At 36.3% G+C, this 18672-nt stretch overlaps 1 protein-coding gene across 28 annotated transcripts in view; it reads right to left on the bottom strand.

The window, feature by feature from the left end:
- Window positions 1-18672, bottom strand: part of KCNMA1 (potassium calcium-activated channel subfamily M alpha 1) — a 504883-nt gene that overhangs the window by 201253 nt on the left and 284958 nt on the right. For all 28 annotated transcript variants that reach the window (XM_040605548.1, XM_040605549.1, XM_040605523.1 and 25 more), the window contains 2 exons: window positions 5309-5402; window positions 1284-1395 (listed from right to left, as the gene is read on the bottom strand). In XM_040605548.1, coding sequence (XP_040461482.1) covers window positions 1284-1395; window positions 5309-5402 — 206 coding nt within the window. The remainder of the gene's footprint in view (window positions 1-1283; window positions 1396-5308; window positions 5403-18672) is intronic.

The following is an 18672-nucleotide window of genomic DNA, read 5'->3' as shown; positions in this document are numbered from 1 at the left end:
CGCCACATTCGAGTGTGAAAACACATCCCTTTAATTCACATATTGCAAAGAGCCTGGATTGAGGTATAGCTAGTGAAATCAGCAAATTCTTTTAAGCAAAAGTTTGGGGTTTATTTACATACCTTTCCCCCTCCATCATAATATGGAACTGCATGACATTTTTTCATTCAAAAAGCATCACTTGGTTTTACATGCATGACAGAAGCATGTGATAAAGACAGTAATCACATGAGGATCTGTAGTGATCTCCTCTGGCTCTTTTACTGCTTTCTTCTTGGGCACACTACATACCAATAACCACTGATGTATACAGCATGAACCCTAATGTGGTTAAACATTTATTAATCTCTCTTCATACCACAGTAATTAATGAATATTTTTTGCATATTGCTAATTCTGTATCAAGTTTGAAATATTATAATACTATAAAAGATCCTCTGGTTTAATTTCCTTTCCATGTGAAATATTTAGGATAAGCACCCTGTTCAGTTTTCATGGACAATACATGACTGTCTATATTTCTGGAGAAATGGATTGTCAGATCATGAGTTTTCATACATTGTCGAAAGACACGGCATTCACAAAGTATGCCATTCTTAGAAAGTTTTCCCTGAACAAAAAGAAATCCCAAATTGTTACCTTCCTTTTACTTAACTAGAGAGAACATGCAATTTGTACAAAAAATTTCCTATGCCATATTAAGGGTGTTCTTTAATTGATTTGTCTGCTCTGCTTCATTTTGTCTTCCATTTTACATGTGGCATATCCTTCTCTAATGCATTCCAAGAAGTCCCACCTACACAAACGTTAAGCCCAGTAAGTGTCTAAACAAATCTTCAAAACCTGTTGTTTCCGTGGATTTACAATTTAGCTATATTGGCTCAATATGTGAAAAAAAATGTTGATTTCATTGCTGACAATGATTCACGGCCATTCAGTTCAGTGAACAAATGGATCACCTGTTCAGCCTGTAAGCTGAGACAACTGCATCAAATTCAGCACTTCGTAAAATGGCCTTATGTTACACAGTACTTCCAAGCTTCAGTTCACCACTACTTAAAGTAGGAGATTATATTAATGTATCAAGAATAAAAGAAACTCAGGAAGTCCTTTTTCTGACATAAGCCACCTGTCTGCTGAAATGGCAAACTCACTGCAAAACCAGTTTTGGTTAACAACCTTCTGCTTATGCGATCATACAAGATAAAGAAATTCTCCACCACAATGTGCGAAGTCAAGGTATTTCCGTAACAGCTATTAAAAGAAAAAAGCATTTTACTTACCAAGCCAACTTCTGTTTAAATATACTGACACAAACACTGGAGGGACCGTGAAGAAATCTACTACTGAGTTAACTTCTAGCCAAAACCATAGCTTGTCATTGGCTGCTATGAACTGAAAAAAAAAAGAGGGGGGAGGGATGAAAGAATTAGATTATGCTTATGGTGGTTGCAAGTATGTGCAATATTGTCCCTTCTGAAATATTAAACCACAAAGTTACTGGTGAAATAATTGATGTGTTAGGTCAGCCCAGACAAAACAACATGTCCCACTGGGAAGAAGTCTGTATTGTGCATTGCTTGATAACCACATTGAGGTCAAAATGAAAGGTCTAACTAGAGAGGCAGATCATTTATATGATGAGTTGCAATATCCATGATAAAAACCATTTTCTCCATGTTTAATAACAACTCATCAGTAATAAGAGAAAACCGTAGGTGAGTATATAGTATTTCAAAGTATATCACCTTTGCTATAGCACAGGAAATTTGTTGGCAGTAGTCTCATCACGTATTTGCTGTTCACAGGTTTCTAAATACATCATAGTTTACAGAGTCCCATTATCATCTTACGCAGAGGTAATCACCAGGATGACTCCTACAAGGCACAATTCTAGACCGCAGCAGGGCTAGAGTCCTTTGAATTGTGCCATGGATGAGGTCGCTTCCCTCTCCTGACTACAAAACCAGCCCAGGGAACCTGGCAAACTTAGATGCCAAGGACATCATAGTTTTAATCTGCCTATTCATCTATGCGCTTATATAAGGTCAAACTACTATTCATATTCAAGTAATAATTAAAATGCATACTTTACAAAATTAAGAAATATAAATATATAACTAGATATAAGAATTTAGTGTATCACAAAGGTATTTAACATAGCAGTTTTACCCACTTAAGTCTTCAAACCTGGACTAACATATTTCAAAACAGTGCTTTTATTTTTTGAATTACAGGCAATATCCATTGTCTTTCTTCCAAAGCAAACACTGACATGCTCTATTTCACCCACTTAATCTCCTTGCTTTAGAATTACTTCAAAACTTGAACAGAAAATGTTTACGGTGCATACCAACTTTGCTGGAATCCCAGACACAATATTGGAAAGGGATTCTACTGATGTCAAGAACGTTGAAATCATACTTAAAAAGACGACAGACAACACGAGTAGCATTTGCCTCAGAGAAGACTGAAACCCAAAAATAAATTGACATTTTGTAGTCTATATTACTCAATAGTCAAGCATGACAATTGATCTAAAATATCCAGTTTCAGCAGAAGCTTTCTACTCCCTCCTGTTGAATTTAGTAGTCAGAATATTTGGAACTAAAAGCTTGTTGAGATGGCAGACCAATATTTTCATAACCTGCAATAGAAGTTCTGATCAGCATTTTACCGTTCCAGAGGGAACAACATTTAGGCCTTCAAAAAGGTTAAAGTGTGTTGTTATTCAACAATGAAAAAAAAAAAAAATCTGTTCACTGTAAAGGCCACTCATACTTTCCTATGGAGTATTTGAATAGTTATTCATTTAGGTCAGGGGTCCTCAAACTTTTTAACCAGGGGGCCGGTGCGCGGATGAAGTGGCAGGCAGCCATCTGCGGCTGCTTGGTTCCCCCCCAACCCCCGGTGGGGGGGCGGGGGGGGTGGGGTGCAGGGGTGTCTGTAAATACCGGGGGCCGGATTGAGGATCCTGGGGGGCCGTATCCTGCCCACGGGCCGTAGTTTGAGGACCCCTGATTTAGGTAATTAGTGACTAATAAAAGCCCATTTCGTACAGAATCAATCCTACCATGCTTGAAGAGATATGTTCCTCCAGACGCACTAACATAATTCCGTCACTTCCAAAGAAGGATTACTTCCATACCTGCCATAGCTCTGCTGGATCCTATTGCTCGGCTATGCACTAAACTTGTGCTATTTGGACTTAGTCTTCACCAGCAGTTTGCAGAGTTCACTTCTGACTTCTCACATAGTTGGGTACTAGCCAACAAAAATTTTAAAACAGCTATATGTGTTTGAACACAAATATCTTCTAGAACTGGCGATATGGTAATATTTATATGATTTTGAGTTGCAACATCATTTTGGGGCGAACAGATGGAGAAGGATGAGATTTTCAAATATTTCTTAAAAAATTCTGATTTGCCAATGAGCCCTCATAGGAGATATGTATGAGGGGAAAAAAAAAAATAAAACAACAAAAAAAGCCAAACAAACAAAAAACCCAAAACAAATAACAAAAAAGACCAAACCCAAGACAAACTAAAATAGCTAAAGGTATGAGATGCTTATTATATAACTAGCCAATTCATTATTGATCTAAATTCTTGCATCCAAAGTATCAGCTTTTCCTCAAGAACTCTCCTCTTCAGTTAGAACTGAAGTTACACCCATCATAGCATTTTAACTTAGATAAGGAGTACTAATCTGAAGTGAATCCTTACCGTCCCCACTTACCATATTTAAGTTATATTTAAGTTAACATCACAAAGCTGTTTTGCATAACACAAAGATTTGTTTTGGTTGAAACTGAAACTGGAAAAGGTGTTCTAGCAGCACATCTCACATTGTTACTGCTAAAGTGTGTTCAGCCCACAGAACAAGAGCAGCCTCTACACTACTCTCTCTTACCCTTCCAAAAACCATACAGTGTGGATATGAAAGTTTTCGCATCAACACTCGGTATGTTCTCCCTTACTGTGCTCTGCTTCTTGATAATGTAGCCTAAGTGGCTGCTTTGAGGAAGTATGAATGGCCAATACATAATTCTAATTTTCTTGGTAAGAGCGTATAACCTTTACCACTAGCACAAAATTTATAAAGCATTCGGATACGTCTGAAAAAACAGTTCTTGGAAGTTCAAAACTACAATGTATTGAATCTGATGCGTCAAAAAGTTAACCCACATTGCAGGACTGGTGGAGATCTATGAAAGCTCCCCAAATACTTAAGAATTAGGAGTTAATACACTATATGCTTTTATGATACAGCTTAGAATGCACACCCAGTACTGTAAATACTGAAGGAATTTCTCTATTTTGTTAAAGGATAGACACTGCACCTAGACTAGGCAATGAAATGACCTAGATCTGCAACCAAATTCCTTACTGGACCACCAGAAAAGGTTGGTCAAGTTGGTAAGAAGTGAAATCGGAGAAACTCAACTATCACTGAGACATAGGAGCTCCTGTGATTCAGGAGCAAAATGGAAAAAGGAAGACTATGAGGCAATACTCGTATCAAAATGTAAAGACCAATGTGGCAGGCTTTCTGCTGGCATGAACTTTTCTTTGTAGTTCTGTTACGTATGAGGCCTTTTCCCCCTGATTTTCCAATTAACAACAAGCAAAGCTAATTTTCAGAGAGTAATTAAAAATAAAACCCAAACATCAGACAAACAAAAAACCCCAACAGCTTGAACTGCAAGCCTTACTGGGCCACATTTTTAAAAGTGCCTGCCTGCCCTAACTTTTAGATACTGCAACAGCATTATTGGATTTTCAGAAAGTGGTAAGTATATTCTAAGGACATATATTTCAGCATGTTGACTAGTATTTACAGCTTCTGCAAAGCATTCATTAGCAGTCTGGGAAAGTGGATGTGCATAAACCTGAATACAGCAGCTCCACCGGCTGTCATCTTTGTCTTTGACTGCCAAAGACATCGCCAGCAGCAGAGGAACAGACCAAGCGCTCCCCAGCCTTGCTGAGGTAGTTATCACTGCCCTGCTGCTGAAACTAGATCTGACGTCATTGACCAGCACTGAACCATAAGAGTTTCCACTTTCTACCACACAAGATAAGTACGGAACAGACTGCTTAGCTTATAAACTATTGGTCTCCTTACTGATCTTAGACACTTACTATCATTACCTGAATGTTCTTAATCAAATATTTGGGTCGTGCGTTTCAGAAATTAGCTTCATTTGGTCCAGCCACTGTCAGGTCAGGTTGTACTGAAAGACACTCCCTATTGAAAAGCTATATTCCCCCCTGACTCGTGCTAACAAAGAAACACTACTTACACGCAAGCCAAAGTAGAGTAGGAAGAACACATTGAAAGCCATGTCGATCTGTAACGTGAAATCTTTGTAGAAATTCTGGCAGGATTCTATTGGGCTATTTGAAAGAAAAAGAAATTGGAGCAAAATGTCAGTAAATGAGTATCTACTCTGGTGAGATTTTTATGCATTTCATTTAGGACCTTGATTCAGAAATCACATTTCTGTTTTCCAGTCGTTTACAAGATACAAGCAAGCATTTCAAATGAATTATTTTATTCATTCAGTTAGCCATTCATACAGTCTTTATATTCACCTGTTCAGGTAATATCTGAGAATTAACATGCAGATACCTTTAAGAAAGGACAAGCAGGAGAATACCTCAGGATTCCTTAACCCCACATTAACCCTTAAAGAACTGACTTCTTTCTATAGGAGACATACCTATAATACTTTAGGAAAACACCTAACAAGCACACAGCCACAGTGAAACATTACATGTTTTTAACTCATATCATAACATAAAACCTTAGACAAAAAAGAAGTTGCTTAGGAATACATTACCCATTAGCAACCTGAGGTACTTAGTCTTGCAGAATCCCTTGTTTTTAAGAAGTTGGTTTTGGTTGGATTTTTTAAACTTTTTCTCACTTTTTTTTGTGTATGGCTATTTAATGTACTTTATGTACAGTACTATGAACTAAGTAGAAAAGCAGCATAGCCCACTGGTAAAATTAAATAACAAAATAAATTGAGGAATTTGAAGCAGTACTCTAAGGGTTAATTTCTGCATGCAGGTTAATTAAAATACCTTTGTGTGTGTCAGGCAGCCATTGCAAATTCTAGCTTAATATATTATGCTTTATTTAACGGTGGGACAGGTCAAAAGCATACTCTATACAAACTGGTACTTTATAGATGCACTTTTGTGTAAGGAAGGAGATAACTTCCACGAGTATAACTAGTGATTTATTTGTGAGGTTTCTAAAATAGGTTGGTGAAGCCACAGAACAACGTTGAAGTCACAGACCAAAGTGAAAGTCACGTCCCAATATATGCTGATGTATATGCTATATATACATAACATCCCACCATATATACATGTATATACACACATATATTGCAAATGATCATCACAACTGTATTCATCACAACTGTAACAAAGTGGAAAACTAGAACATAGGTCATTTGATCATTTGGAGCCCTAGAAAACACCCTTTTAGGAAAAAAGAAATTCTTTGGCTTCCCAGGTCAAATAAATCACTGCAAGTGAACATAATACCAGTTAGTATAGTGGTAGCTCAGCAAATACAATGCTAGACCGCTCAACAAGCAAAATTCTATGCATTATGAATGTCAGTTACCTAATTTAAAGGCATAAAGGAAATTACCTGGGCTACCAGGTCATTACACATGCAGCCAAATTTTCCATTCCTTGTATACAATACAGATCAAACAGGTTAAGTAAAGCATGCCCTCTCCTGCCTTTAGATGCATGAATGTATACAGCAAAATTTTCCTTGATGTACAATAGCTTTATATTTTAAGAAGTTTCAGTACTACAGGAAATTCTATCAAAATTGTTTTTCAAAAGCTGTTTGCAAAAACATTGAAGTTATGAAACATTTCTGTGATAATTCGAATAAAATTGATTTACAAAAGCAGGCAGAAGGGAAAAGAAGCCAAATGTTAACATATAGGACGGAGGACAGCACCTCGTACTTTACAAATACATCTTTAGCTACAAAAACAGCGGATGTAATCTGAAAACCCAACAGGATCATTTCCCGATGGCATTATTGAGAGCAATGGATTCTGCCAAAATAAGGTAGGCTACACACCGAGTCACCATGTACCCCACCAACAGAAATCGCAGTAAAGTGCAGTGGAAGCAGAACGAACAACCCTGCACCAGCACAGAGGCTTGGACTCTTAATTCCAGGGTAGGTTCCTGTAAAAGCTGCAGAAATTCACTGAAGCAAATAGAACGGCACAGATTTATAACTAGGGTCGAGGTCTCATCTTCCTTCCCACAGTTATTTGGTACTTGTCATGTTTGTGAGATAAGGTCAGCTCAGGTTGTACCTAACGGCCATACTTTTGTACCATTGTCCTTTACAAAAACCTACAAGATCTGACAAATTAGCTAATGCATAATACACCTTCATTTTGTATACAAAACACTTCGCCCAGTGGACCACAATCCTGATTTAGGACTCCTGTTTACCTAATACCAGAACTAATACTTCTGCTAGTCATATCCCTAAAGCATCCTTCATTTCAGAGATCCTCTCTCTCTCAATTTCTAAGTTACCCATTTCAAAGACTATGTTGGTGCCTTTTTATTTTAAATTATGATTTTGTCAGAAAGGTATGTCACTAACGCTAAACAAATGATCATTTTTACACACAGGATAGATTAAACCAGATTTTAAGTTTTCCAAATTAAATGGCGACATTCTACAGTTTAGATTTTTTGTTTTCATCAGTAGCTCAAATCTGAGCTGACAGAAAAACATGCCACTAACGTTTCTCATTGTGCTATTCAGGCTGCTGCAGAAAGGAAGCCAATTTGAAAACCCTCTTTACATCAAATTTCCCCCAAACAGAAGCACTCTAGCTCTTTGAGTTCCAGACAGTAGTGTGCTCCAGGACTAATATTATATTCCCAATTTCAAACTAAAATCAGATGGCTTGTCCTGTGAGATTTCACCCCTTTAGATTACCAAAGGTTTCACCTTTGAAGGAGGTAACAGATGTTTAGAAATATTTTTATTACTCTTCCATGGAAGTGTGTTTCATTGTAAGTTCGTGCATTTATACTGCTAAAAACAAGGATAAACTACACTAAGGTTAATGGAATACCACTATACTAACAACGACAGGAAAGATTTAACATAACTAAATAAAAATTACAGTAATGATGTAACTAAATGCACGGTCTTCCCTCAAGAGGTGGAAGGATCTACAGTCCAACCAAAGCGCATGTATACCAACGCACACAGCATGGACAACAGGAGGAGCTGGAAACCACTGGGCAGCAGGAAAATGAAGACATAGTTGCTGTCATGGAAACACAGAAGGATGCCTTGCATTCCTGGATGACTGGAATTCCCGAGTGCTGCAAGGGTTGGCTATGAACTCTTTAGAAGGGACAGGCAAGGGAGGAGAGGCGGTGGGGTAGGCCTGTTTGTTAGGGAGTGTTTTGATCGTCTAGACCTTAATGATAGTGATGATAGGGTTGAGTGTTTATGGGTAAGACTCAGGGGGAAGGCCAACAAGATAGATATCATAGTCGGAGTCCTACAGACCACCCAAGCAGGATGAAGAGACAGACAACATAGTCTATAAGCAGCTGGGAGAATTGCTGCCATTATGCTCCCACAGAAGTAAGGGGAAGAAATTCTATAGTCAGAATTTAGCCCAGCTTCACAATCATAGTGACTTCTGTCTGGCTGATCTTACATAAAACATTCCCCACAATAATGGGAAAGCTTGTGCACACCCAATCGGTACTTGAAATTACTATCCAATATGCAAATTTCAGTTCCCTATTCTTTAAGGAAGTGGACTCTTATATTTTTGGCACACGTCATGTCAGTCTGCTCTTAATGGTTTTCTGCACCCTTTTTTTTTTTTCTTCTTAATAACAAGGCCTGCAAAGACTATGATGGATGCCAAATTTTATCTGTGTGTAATTATATACCAAAATGCAAAAGATTAATTTAAAGAATATAAATCTAGTTATGGTTTGCCACATTTCTTGAGGACCAGAAGTTATATGCAAAACATTCATCAACCACAACAAAATAAAATTATTTCTACTGTATCTTCAGGAAAGTACCAATGTTAATGTTGTACCACATCTCTGGAAATTTAAGAAACTATTGAAACTTTTAGCAATTCAAAGAAGTGCCTAAATTTAGAAATTTTGCCTATATTAAAAAAAAAATATTTTTTGGAAAAAAGCAAAGTTGTCTTCTAAATGGTGGAGAAAAAGCTACATCCATTATTGAAATTAGATAAAATGTATTTTAAGTCTTAATACTAATTAAATAAAATGTAAAATTGAAAAATTTGAACTAAAAAAAAAAATTGTTAAAAACTTAACATGCCCGAGAAAGAAATGCAATAACCTGGTACTACAAAAAATTAGGAAGTTTTTTTATTTCCATTGCTCATGACAGTTTTTAGATTGCACAATAGTACATTATATGATAAAAGAGTAGTGTGCCATTTCTATTCTAGAAGGAATGTCCATTGATGAGGGTGAATTTTAAAATCAATAATTCTGTACGCAAGTAGAGGCTGCTACAATATAATCAACACAAATGAATAAGTAATTGAAAGAAACCACTCAATATTTAGAAGCTTTTTAGTATCCAATAATTCGAAGACATTCCATTCCCTTCCCACTTTCAAATGATATTTGAATGCAATTTATATGTATTATTTCGGGTGTGTAAATGTTCTTTGTTCATAAAACTGTCTATAGTGATTTTTTATTCCAAACTATTCTGTTTTACTGGAAGCACCTCTGTAGTACTGAATTCCCTCAAATTTATTTAAAAAAAAAGTTACAAATTTTGAAGTAAAAAATGTTTGCCACAAATTTGGTAAGACAGTGTCCATTTATACTCTAATACATACTTCTAACAGAGCAGGAAAAGAAAGGGGGGTTATATTTAGGCTTTTAACTGTGTTTCAGTGATGTAGTATTAAAGTAAAACTAAGGGGAAAGCCATATGTTTCATTGCCATATGTTTCATTTAGGAAAAACAATTTTCATTCAAACGCAGAATACTTTTGCTTCCTTTAACTGTGGCTTAGTTGCACAGCTCAGAAGGGAATCAGCAGTTAAAAATCATCTTTACTGAAACAGGCATGGACATACAGCAAAATTATAAACATGGATGCCTATCAAGTGTCAACGTAGTGAAACAAATGCCACAATTAAAATCCATCAGCAAGTCTAAACATAATGAAAGTTATCAAACATCTCACAGATTAATAAAAAAGTTTAACAATTTTTTTCATACTTCAAATGGCTTTCATTTATTAACCAAGTTAGTCCCATAGCAACTAAACAAAAAGTATCTTCTTGCAGGTGTGTAGTGATCTAAATGCAAGATGCCTTGGTAAATGACTCAGTTTAGAAAGCCTTTCTTTGAGTCATAACATCATTAAACTCATTCATTTTTTAATGGCAAATATCTTCTAAGTTACTTCACCCTCCTTTGACATGGTGGTGTCTGCCACTGGGGAAGTGTTGCCTTAGCGTTTTCAGTCAGCACTGCAGGACGTGCAGGAAGAGTTAAGCTGGTTTCTGTCCCCAACAGGCGGAGCAGCCAGCTGGATCAGCACCACCTTCAGTCAAGGCAGGGGGAAAACCCACTTTAACCACAGCAGAACTGCAGTGTAATCTGCCCTTACAGCCCTAAAATGTGGGATCCATAAAACTCCATGGCATCATCCCTAGTTATAGATATGTTCTAAGAGGTTTTGTGTACCTGAAGCTCGTGTGTGAAGGAGGAACAATCCCTTTGTCGATGAATTTTGCAGACAGTTATGACCCAATGGCCAAGGATGACACTCTGACCATTTCCTCTCTCTTCTTATCTTCATATTGATAAAGATACATTTGAATTCTTTTTGACCATTCAACATCCTACGTCTAAATCCTTAGCTACTGTTTCTCCTGTGCACACACACACAGACCTGGATAACTTTCTGCTCCCAACGTGTTTCAGTGTCAAATCCTGGAGCTTCTTTTTTGTACTCTAGCCAAGATGCTGACCATGCTTAGTTGTCTTTCTCTCACCTTTTTGTATAGTACCTTAATCTTCCTCTTCCTTCAGAAAGCTTCAGATAAGTATTCCTGCATAACTTCCTGGGACTTCGCCAAGTACTTTTTTAATTCTCTGTTCTGACTCTCCTTTTCTTAATGAATTAAACTGTATTTTTCTTTCCAGTCACAAAACCTCAACTTTAGCATGCGATGAATTTATTTTTGATTATTCTATCTTACTGTCTGTTTCCATCTCCATTCCTGCTTTGGCTACATGTCGAGCGGCCTCCCTTCTTCACTCGGATATACATCTTTCTCTTTGACATTCCTTTTGAAAATGCATTGCTGACCTTAGGCCCATACGCACTAAGCTATCTTTGATTTACATCAACAAATAGTATCCTCTTTCTTCAATTTGAAAGGTAAATAAGCAAAATATAAATCTGATAAAAAAAAAAAAAGATGACCTGCCGAACAATGTGAAATAAAGCTATCTTCCAAGATTTATTAGGCTATTATTTAATCTACCCCTAATAAATTGCTAGCACCTCAAGGGAGCTGCTTTTCAGAAAAAAACACAGGAACAATGCAAGTTGCTTGTCCTTATTTCCCTTTCCTAAATTCTATCACAACACCTTCTGTTATTCTTTAAAGTCTGATGGATCACAAGCTGGCATTAGAGCATTACCCTTCTATTTCTAACCTAATTAAAAAATGCATCATGACTCATCTGTTCTGCAGATGCTTTCGACAACTAAGTACTTCTATATTATCTCCCTAGCACACTGGGGAACCCTGAGCAGCTTTTAAACTCATTTTGGGTAAAATTAACAGGTTTCCTCATTCTCCTTCAAAAATATCCACTGTCAGAAGAAATAAGCAGTTTCAAAACCGGATCAATCGGTAATAAGTTGGTACAAAAGCATCATTTAGTAAAGATTTTTCTAAGAATCAGGGTCAGAGATATATAATTTTTCCTTATGGTTCTCTGACTTAAGTGGATCATGTGATAAATATCTGGGCATAAAAGGTTTGGGGGGGGGGAATTGTTTCCTGTGAATGTTAACTTGATTTATAGATATATTTAAATCCTGTGACTTGACAGTTTTTAATGCAAAATTAATTCAGTTTAGAAAATGAGACAGAGGAGGCCTTCCAGTGGGAAAGAAAGAAAGGTTCTTAATTTCCTTTTCTGTCATATCCATGTACAAAATTAAGAGCAAAATTAAATTTGTACAACGGCAAAAAGAAGGTATACTTTCCTGATGCCTTCTCAGATGCAGAAGATTTTGCCTAGCATAACTCTGACTTTCACAGAGCTATTTGTTACTGGCAACATAGAAAGTGACAGAGTCAAGTAACATTGCTAGTACTGACTTTACCTAAATGAACTAATACAACTTGGTAAAGTTCAGTACTGTTGTCAGTTTGCATGTTTCTTGTTCAAGTTTTCCATGCATTTTAAGTACACCGTGCCTCTTCTAAGACTGCCATAAGCCAACCCACCATAGAACTCAAGCAAAATCAAATACTTACCTTCCTCAGCCCAAACACAAAACTGTATACAAGTATGGTAATAAGAAACTTTCACGTACAGATTTATTTTGAATTACTGGGATATATATAAAATATGCACATTAAAATTGCTCACTGTGAAAACAGAGTATTTCTTAATTTCATCAGGGGGTATGAACATTCACTACTGCCTGCAGCATGTGTCTTCTCCAATTACTGACTTTCACAGACAAAAGCTAAAGGAAAATTCCTGCAGAACAGCTAAACAACCAGGAACCGAGTGCTAAAACAAGTATAAGTAAACGGCCCAGAGTCAAATCTCTCCAAGTTTTTTGAGCAGTGAACAGAAGACAAAGCATGCGCTTTCTTGCAAAAGGTTTGCTCAGAACCACATAAGTAGGAAGAGTGTATGATTTTATTTTGCATTAGATTTGTTAAATGCTTACCATAAGCTGAGAACAGTGGCAACTGCAACTAGTATTAATTTACCTTGATAAAATAATCTCCCTGATGACAAATCAATTTTAACAGAACAATAGAGCAACAGTGCCAGGGAGCACATTTTTAATCAAAGGTTCTTGTGTGAGACTACTAACATATTAAAGAGAAAAACACCAGTATACGGTTTCAACTAACATAATATTATCTTTTTTGAACACTTAATAAGCCACCTCAGTTATATCTGATATGCTGCCTACATTGCAGAAAGATTCTGTTAAACTGCATACCCTGTTCACTAGAGCTGACAATCTGGCATATTTCTACTTCATAATGACCCCTTTCTATTACTCCTTGTCTGTTATTATTTAATATAATTGCTCTTTAATATTCTTTATCAAAGTGCATCAAGGAGTAATAAGTTGTTGTAGCTGTTCGTTCCAGAGAACAGAAAATTGGTGACATGAAAATGCAAACACATCATATGATACTGCAAAAAGGGTATTAATCCCTTTTCCACATTGACATTGAATTGCACAGATGGAAATGGATCAAGTTAGTGAGAAGTACATCAGAAGCATCAAACTTTTTCAATTAAAACAGTAAAACATCGCAATAAGTTCTTTAGAGAGAATGGTGATTCTCAGATTTTTAAAACAGTGGTAAATATTTTTCAGCCTGGGATATACAGACCACTTACAATCCTTGCATTTGCATGTGTCAACAGAATGTTCTACACATGTGATACTTCTAAAATTTCCTCCTCCTGTAGAGGACGGCCTACAAACCGGTGTTCTCTTAGATAAGTGTCAGTAGGCACACATTTATGTGTAACCACTCTTACCTTGCAACAGAAGGAAGAGTGACTTCCTGAGATTTCCTCTTCCTCTATTTTATGTGATTCTACTTTGCAGCCGCTTCCTTTTACAATTAATCAAAGGTGCTTTTCACATTTTCTATCCACTTTCCTTAAAGTTTTCAACAGTCCACCATCATCACCAGTTTCCAGCTTTAACTACTCCTTCACCTCAGTGCCTTTTATTATCCTTCTATTCTGTTGATATTGATGCCCAACTTTTAAAATTCTCCCACATCTGACTGCACTCTTTGAAAAAACACACTTTCCAAAACTGAGAATGTCCTCTACCTAACCTATTTGACTCCAAGTTAAGATTACTATTTTTCTTTTGTATATCATCATAAAACTGACCCTTAATTTTCTGCTTGATATGTGTAACAGACTCCTCCAGATGATTTTGAATATTCTTTCTATATGTTTATTGCTTGCTTACATACTGTAATTAAAACAAACAAACAAACAAACAACCTAAACTTGTCCTACGGAATTCAGTCTAAATTCAACTATCCTAACTGAAAATGACAAGAGCACCACGTGTTTAAATTTTTCCACTTAATTCATCTGTCTTTTCTGGAATTCCCTCCTCTGGCTACTATCTAGTTTACTGAGTACTAAAAAACTTGGACCTAAGGTACATTATTTAACTTTAATGTCAGTGAATAATGTAATTGAGCAATGAAAGCCAAAGGTGCTGCAAAACAGTAAAAACTTGACATTACATTACTGCATCGGGTTTTTTTGGTCAAGCTTTTTAGTGCATGCACCCAAATCTAATACTACCCATAGAAAACTATCCATATTGCGTTAATGAATATTCTAAGGCAGTCCTAATACGCAGTTACACCAGGCAGGATATATTGTTTCATATGTCAAATGAAGGAATAACTGTAAACATGAATAATGTACATTCCTTCAAAAAATTTAAGTAAAACTAGAAAATATATTAGCCCCAAACAAATGTTCATAATTTCAGATTCCCTCTCATTCCTCATGAGGAAGTTTGAGCATTATCTATCCCATCAGCATAAGGGTCCTGTTAAGCACCTCAGTCATTTAATACCTAACACACGCCTAAGGTGCCATAGGTCATGTATCTCAGCTACTCCCAAACTACTACACATCCAGTATCCTTGTAAATTATGATGGGAGATCTGTATGTGTATACTTGTTCCACTTGACAAGGAATAATGGACAGGTGAACTGAAGTAAAAAACCTTTCAACTACCCAGAATAACCATCTGAGTTCTTAGAATAGATCCTGAGTATCACAGTGTATCTCTCTAAATTTGTCTGCCTTAAACAAACTGCAGGCACATAATCTAGGTAAAATTCACTCCCAGCACATATAAACACTTAGAAGGGTCCTTTGTATCACTTTCCCTTTCTCTGGACTCCTGAAGAGTCTTATTGCACATACCTTTAAAGTAAAACACGTGCACACGGTTTCTCTACCCATACACTCCACTGTGGCTTACTTTCCACATGCATATAACAGCAACCCAGGAAATGTTGCAACTCAGAAATGTTCATGTCACAGCTGTTCCAGCCATGGGACCTCATTATTTACCAGGACCGTCTTAAGAGCAAACTACCATGTTCTTGAGGCAAAATGCTGATTCTATGAAAGACTCTGCATAGCCACATTTACTTTTTGCAAAAGAATAGAAACAGTTTAAACAAACAAAGAAGAAAATTTAAAATATCCTTCAGCTCTTTCCTAGTTCAACATTTCAGATAAGAAAACTAGCCTGGAGCCCAAGTGATAGCCCCAATCACAGCAGCTTTTCTAAACAGAAAAGGCAAAGCCCTTTTTAGGCAGATTAATGACATTATGCCTTTCTTCTTTAGCAGTCACTTTATCTCCATTAACAAATGGAGTAAAGTATGGCCAACATCTGTAGTGGCTGCTCAGATCGATTACCACAACCCTGATATAAAACTACTTTACATCAATGTAAGACGGGGATTATAATGTTGTTAAAAATGAATATATAGTGGCCTTTTTCTCTGACACAATCTCAAAATGGCTTGCACTGTATCATCCATCACCCTTTTATCCTGGCTGCTGTGCATGGGAAAATGGATGTGTAGTTAGGCTTACACACTGAGCTAATGGAAAGTCAAAAGGACTAGTGTAATAAACCATTTTGCACCGATTTCAGGAGGAAGAACTTCACATTGCCATATAGATATGTGTCTCAGCAGTTTTATAGTCCTAAAATAATTTTCCATCGTTATAAGAAAAAAAAAGTAACTATCATTATGCGGAATATAGGAATAACAACAACAACTGAAAAAATAAATATCCTAAGTAAGGCTAAATAATAAAATATTCTCAGGGCAGCAGAGTATCAGCATGTGGGTGGCTTCACACCAGTTGTGGAAATTAGTTCCCCTTTTTTTTTTTTACTGTTTTTAATATATTGAATGTTTTCAGTTACCTACTTAAAAGTACACACTAAGAGTGTATTTCATCTTTATATATACATATATAACTGTTCACAATTATAATTTTTCAAGCAACATAACTTTTTATATTATATATTTTATATATTATATTTATATTGCAGGATACGTAATGTTTATTCACCACATTGAATACTAATTTCTAATTGGCAAATTAATTTTGATCCCCAGAAACGCACAGAATGTAACCTCAGAACACCTAACATTTGCACCACTACAAACTGTGTTCAGACACAATGTTTCAAGTCACTTTCCAAAGCGTTGTTTCATCATTTTATCAGGAAACTATACGATTAGCATTAAATTGTATCTTCTACCATGCTGATCAATGATCTGAATACATTTAAGAACATATGAATAACAGGTTGCTTCAGATGGTCACAATGTCATTTGTAAAAGATACTTAGAGTAGTGTTACAATTCCTCATACGGAATTTTCTTTTGTGTTTTGTAAATCAATACATTTTAAATTATTTTGCAGACTATTTATATTACTAAAAAACCCAAAACCGTTGCACTTCAAAATGCTTCCCAAATTCTGACTTTTAGTGAATGGTTATGTATAATCTTACCTCTTTTCACTGTCACCTGCTGCTAAAGTTGACAGCAGGGAAAGGTTTATCTTTCTGAACACTACTGGCATCATTCAGCAGTTGTCAGAACAGGATAGTTCATACACGCTTTCCTTCCCACATCTTGACAACACTGCAATTGTCTATCTAGTCAATAAACTACTGTAATATGCTGGAAATGTTAAATATATAGATCTGATACATATTATGTCCTATTCATTCTACAAAAGCTTCAATAAAGATACTGATAAACATAATCCAAATTTGCTCAAACTTTCTAATGTTATGGGTTTTTTAAATTCCAGTTCATGCACTTAATGCTCTAGACTGCATTCAGTGTATACACCATTATGGGAAACACATTGGCATGCACAAGCAATACAAGAATAGATTATAATTAATCCCGTAGACAACCAAAAAAGGTGAAGTTGCATCATGCAATGAAACCACAGCTTGGCCTGGGCTGCCATGCAGAAAAAACCTACATCAAAGAGTCTGCTGTACGGCTCCTAGGTAAGAGTTGATATGAAAGAGGTGAGTTATTTCAGCAATGAAGTCACAGGCTGAAAATGTTTATACTACTGTAAACAAAATACTGTACATAGCACCAGTATTACTCGAGGGGGAGGTGGGGTGGGGGAAGATGCTTGTAGAGGAGGACAAAAAAGGATGAGAAAGAGAAGAAGGGGGAGGAGGATTTATAAATTACAGTAACAAGTCTGAAATCCAATCGGTCCTTTTTAACAAGCATTTTTTTTATTTCATTCAAAATAATCTCATCTGAGCTTTCAAAGCAAACCCGAATTTTCAATGTATCTTGCAAAAAAAACAGTGGGTGAATTAATGGTACAGGGTAGTTTCAAAATGTCCATAGTGTTCAGTAACTGATGAATAACTGAAGATAATAAACACATAGATATGCAGAGATGAATTTTTCAATGCAGTGCACAGGACCTAAACCACACAACTTCCACTGATTTGAATGCATAATGTATTGCACTGAATGAATATGGGCAATATAACAGATGCATTGGTATGAGTGATTTATTCAGCCACCTTCTGCTGCTTTTCTAGTAAAAGACATCTTTCTGCTGAATAAAGCAGGTTCTTTTTGCAGAGATTGTGCTAATTCTGAATTGCCTTTACCTTACTCACCTTCACAGCTGTTCTGAATGTAAAAATGTGCCCTGAATAATAGGGTGACCACCTAGCCTGTTTTAAGGCATATACATTAGGCCCGGTACTTCATAGCCTGGTTCCAGTAAGTTCATAAACGAATAGCTGACGAGGTAATTTATTTTAACGCAATACTCAAATAAGAGGATCCTACCCTGTGACGGAAAAAAGTATTATTCTGTAACACCGTAACATATTTTTATGTGTGTGCCATTACAGAACGATTTGTTCCATGTTTTTTCCAACAGGTATGCTGGTTTTGAGCATTTTTTCTTCATTGCCTTTAATTGTAGGTGGTCGCTCTATTTTAATCACAGTATTGAAATATACCAACTAATTATGCAGGACAGCAATTTCAGGAACACCAGAAACAGTTTTATCAAGAACACTAAAATTTAACTTATCGTATAAAGTTTTAATAGAATCTATTGTTGTATCAGTTGCAGAACAATTGCTTTTGTTGTCTCTGGTTTTAAACACTAATAAATCTTGAAAAATTAATCTTCCTATTTAGCAAATTGCCACAGAAATTTAGATCAAAATAAAATAATTTTAATTGTAAGTACAAATTAAT

The sequence above is a fragment of the Falco naumanni genome, chromosome 9 (genome assembly GCF_017639655.2).
Source record: "Falco naumanni isolate bFalNau1 chromosome 9, bFalNau1.pat, whole genome shotgun sequence".
NCBI lineage: Eukaryota > Metazoa > Chordata > Aves > Falconiformes > Falconidae > Falco > Falco naumanni.
The sequence above is the reverse complement of the archived record's forward strand: the minus strand, read 5'-3'. Positions and strand labels throughout refer to the sequence as shown.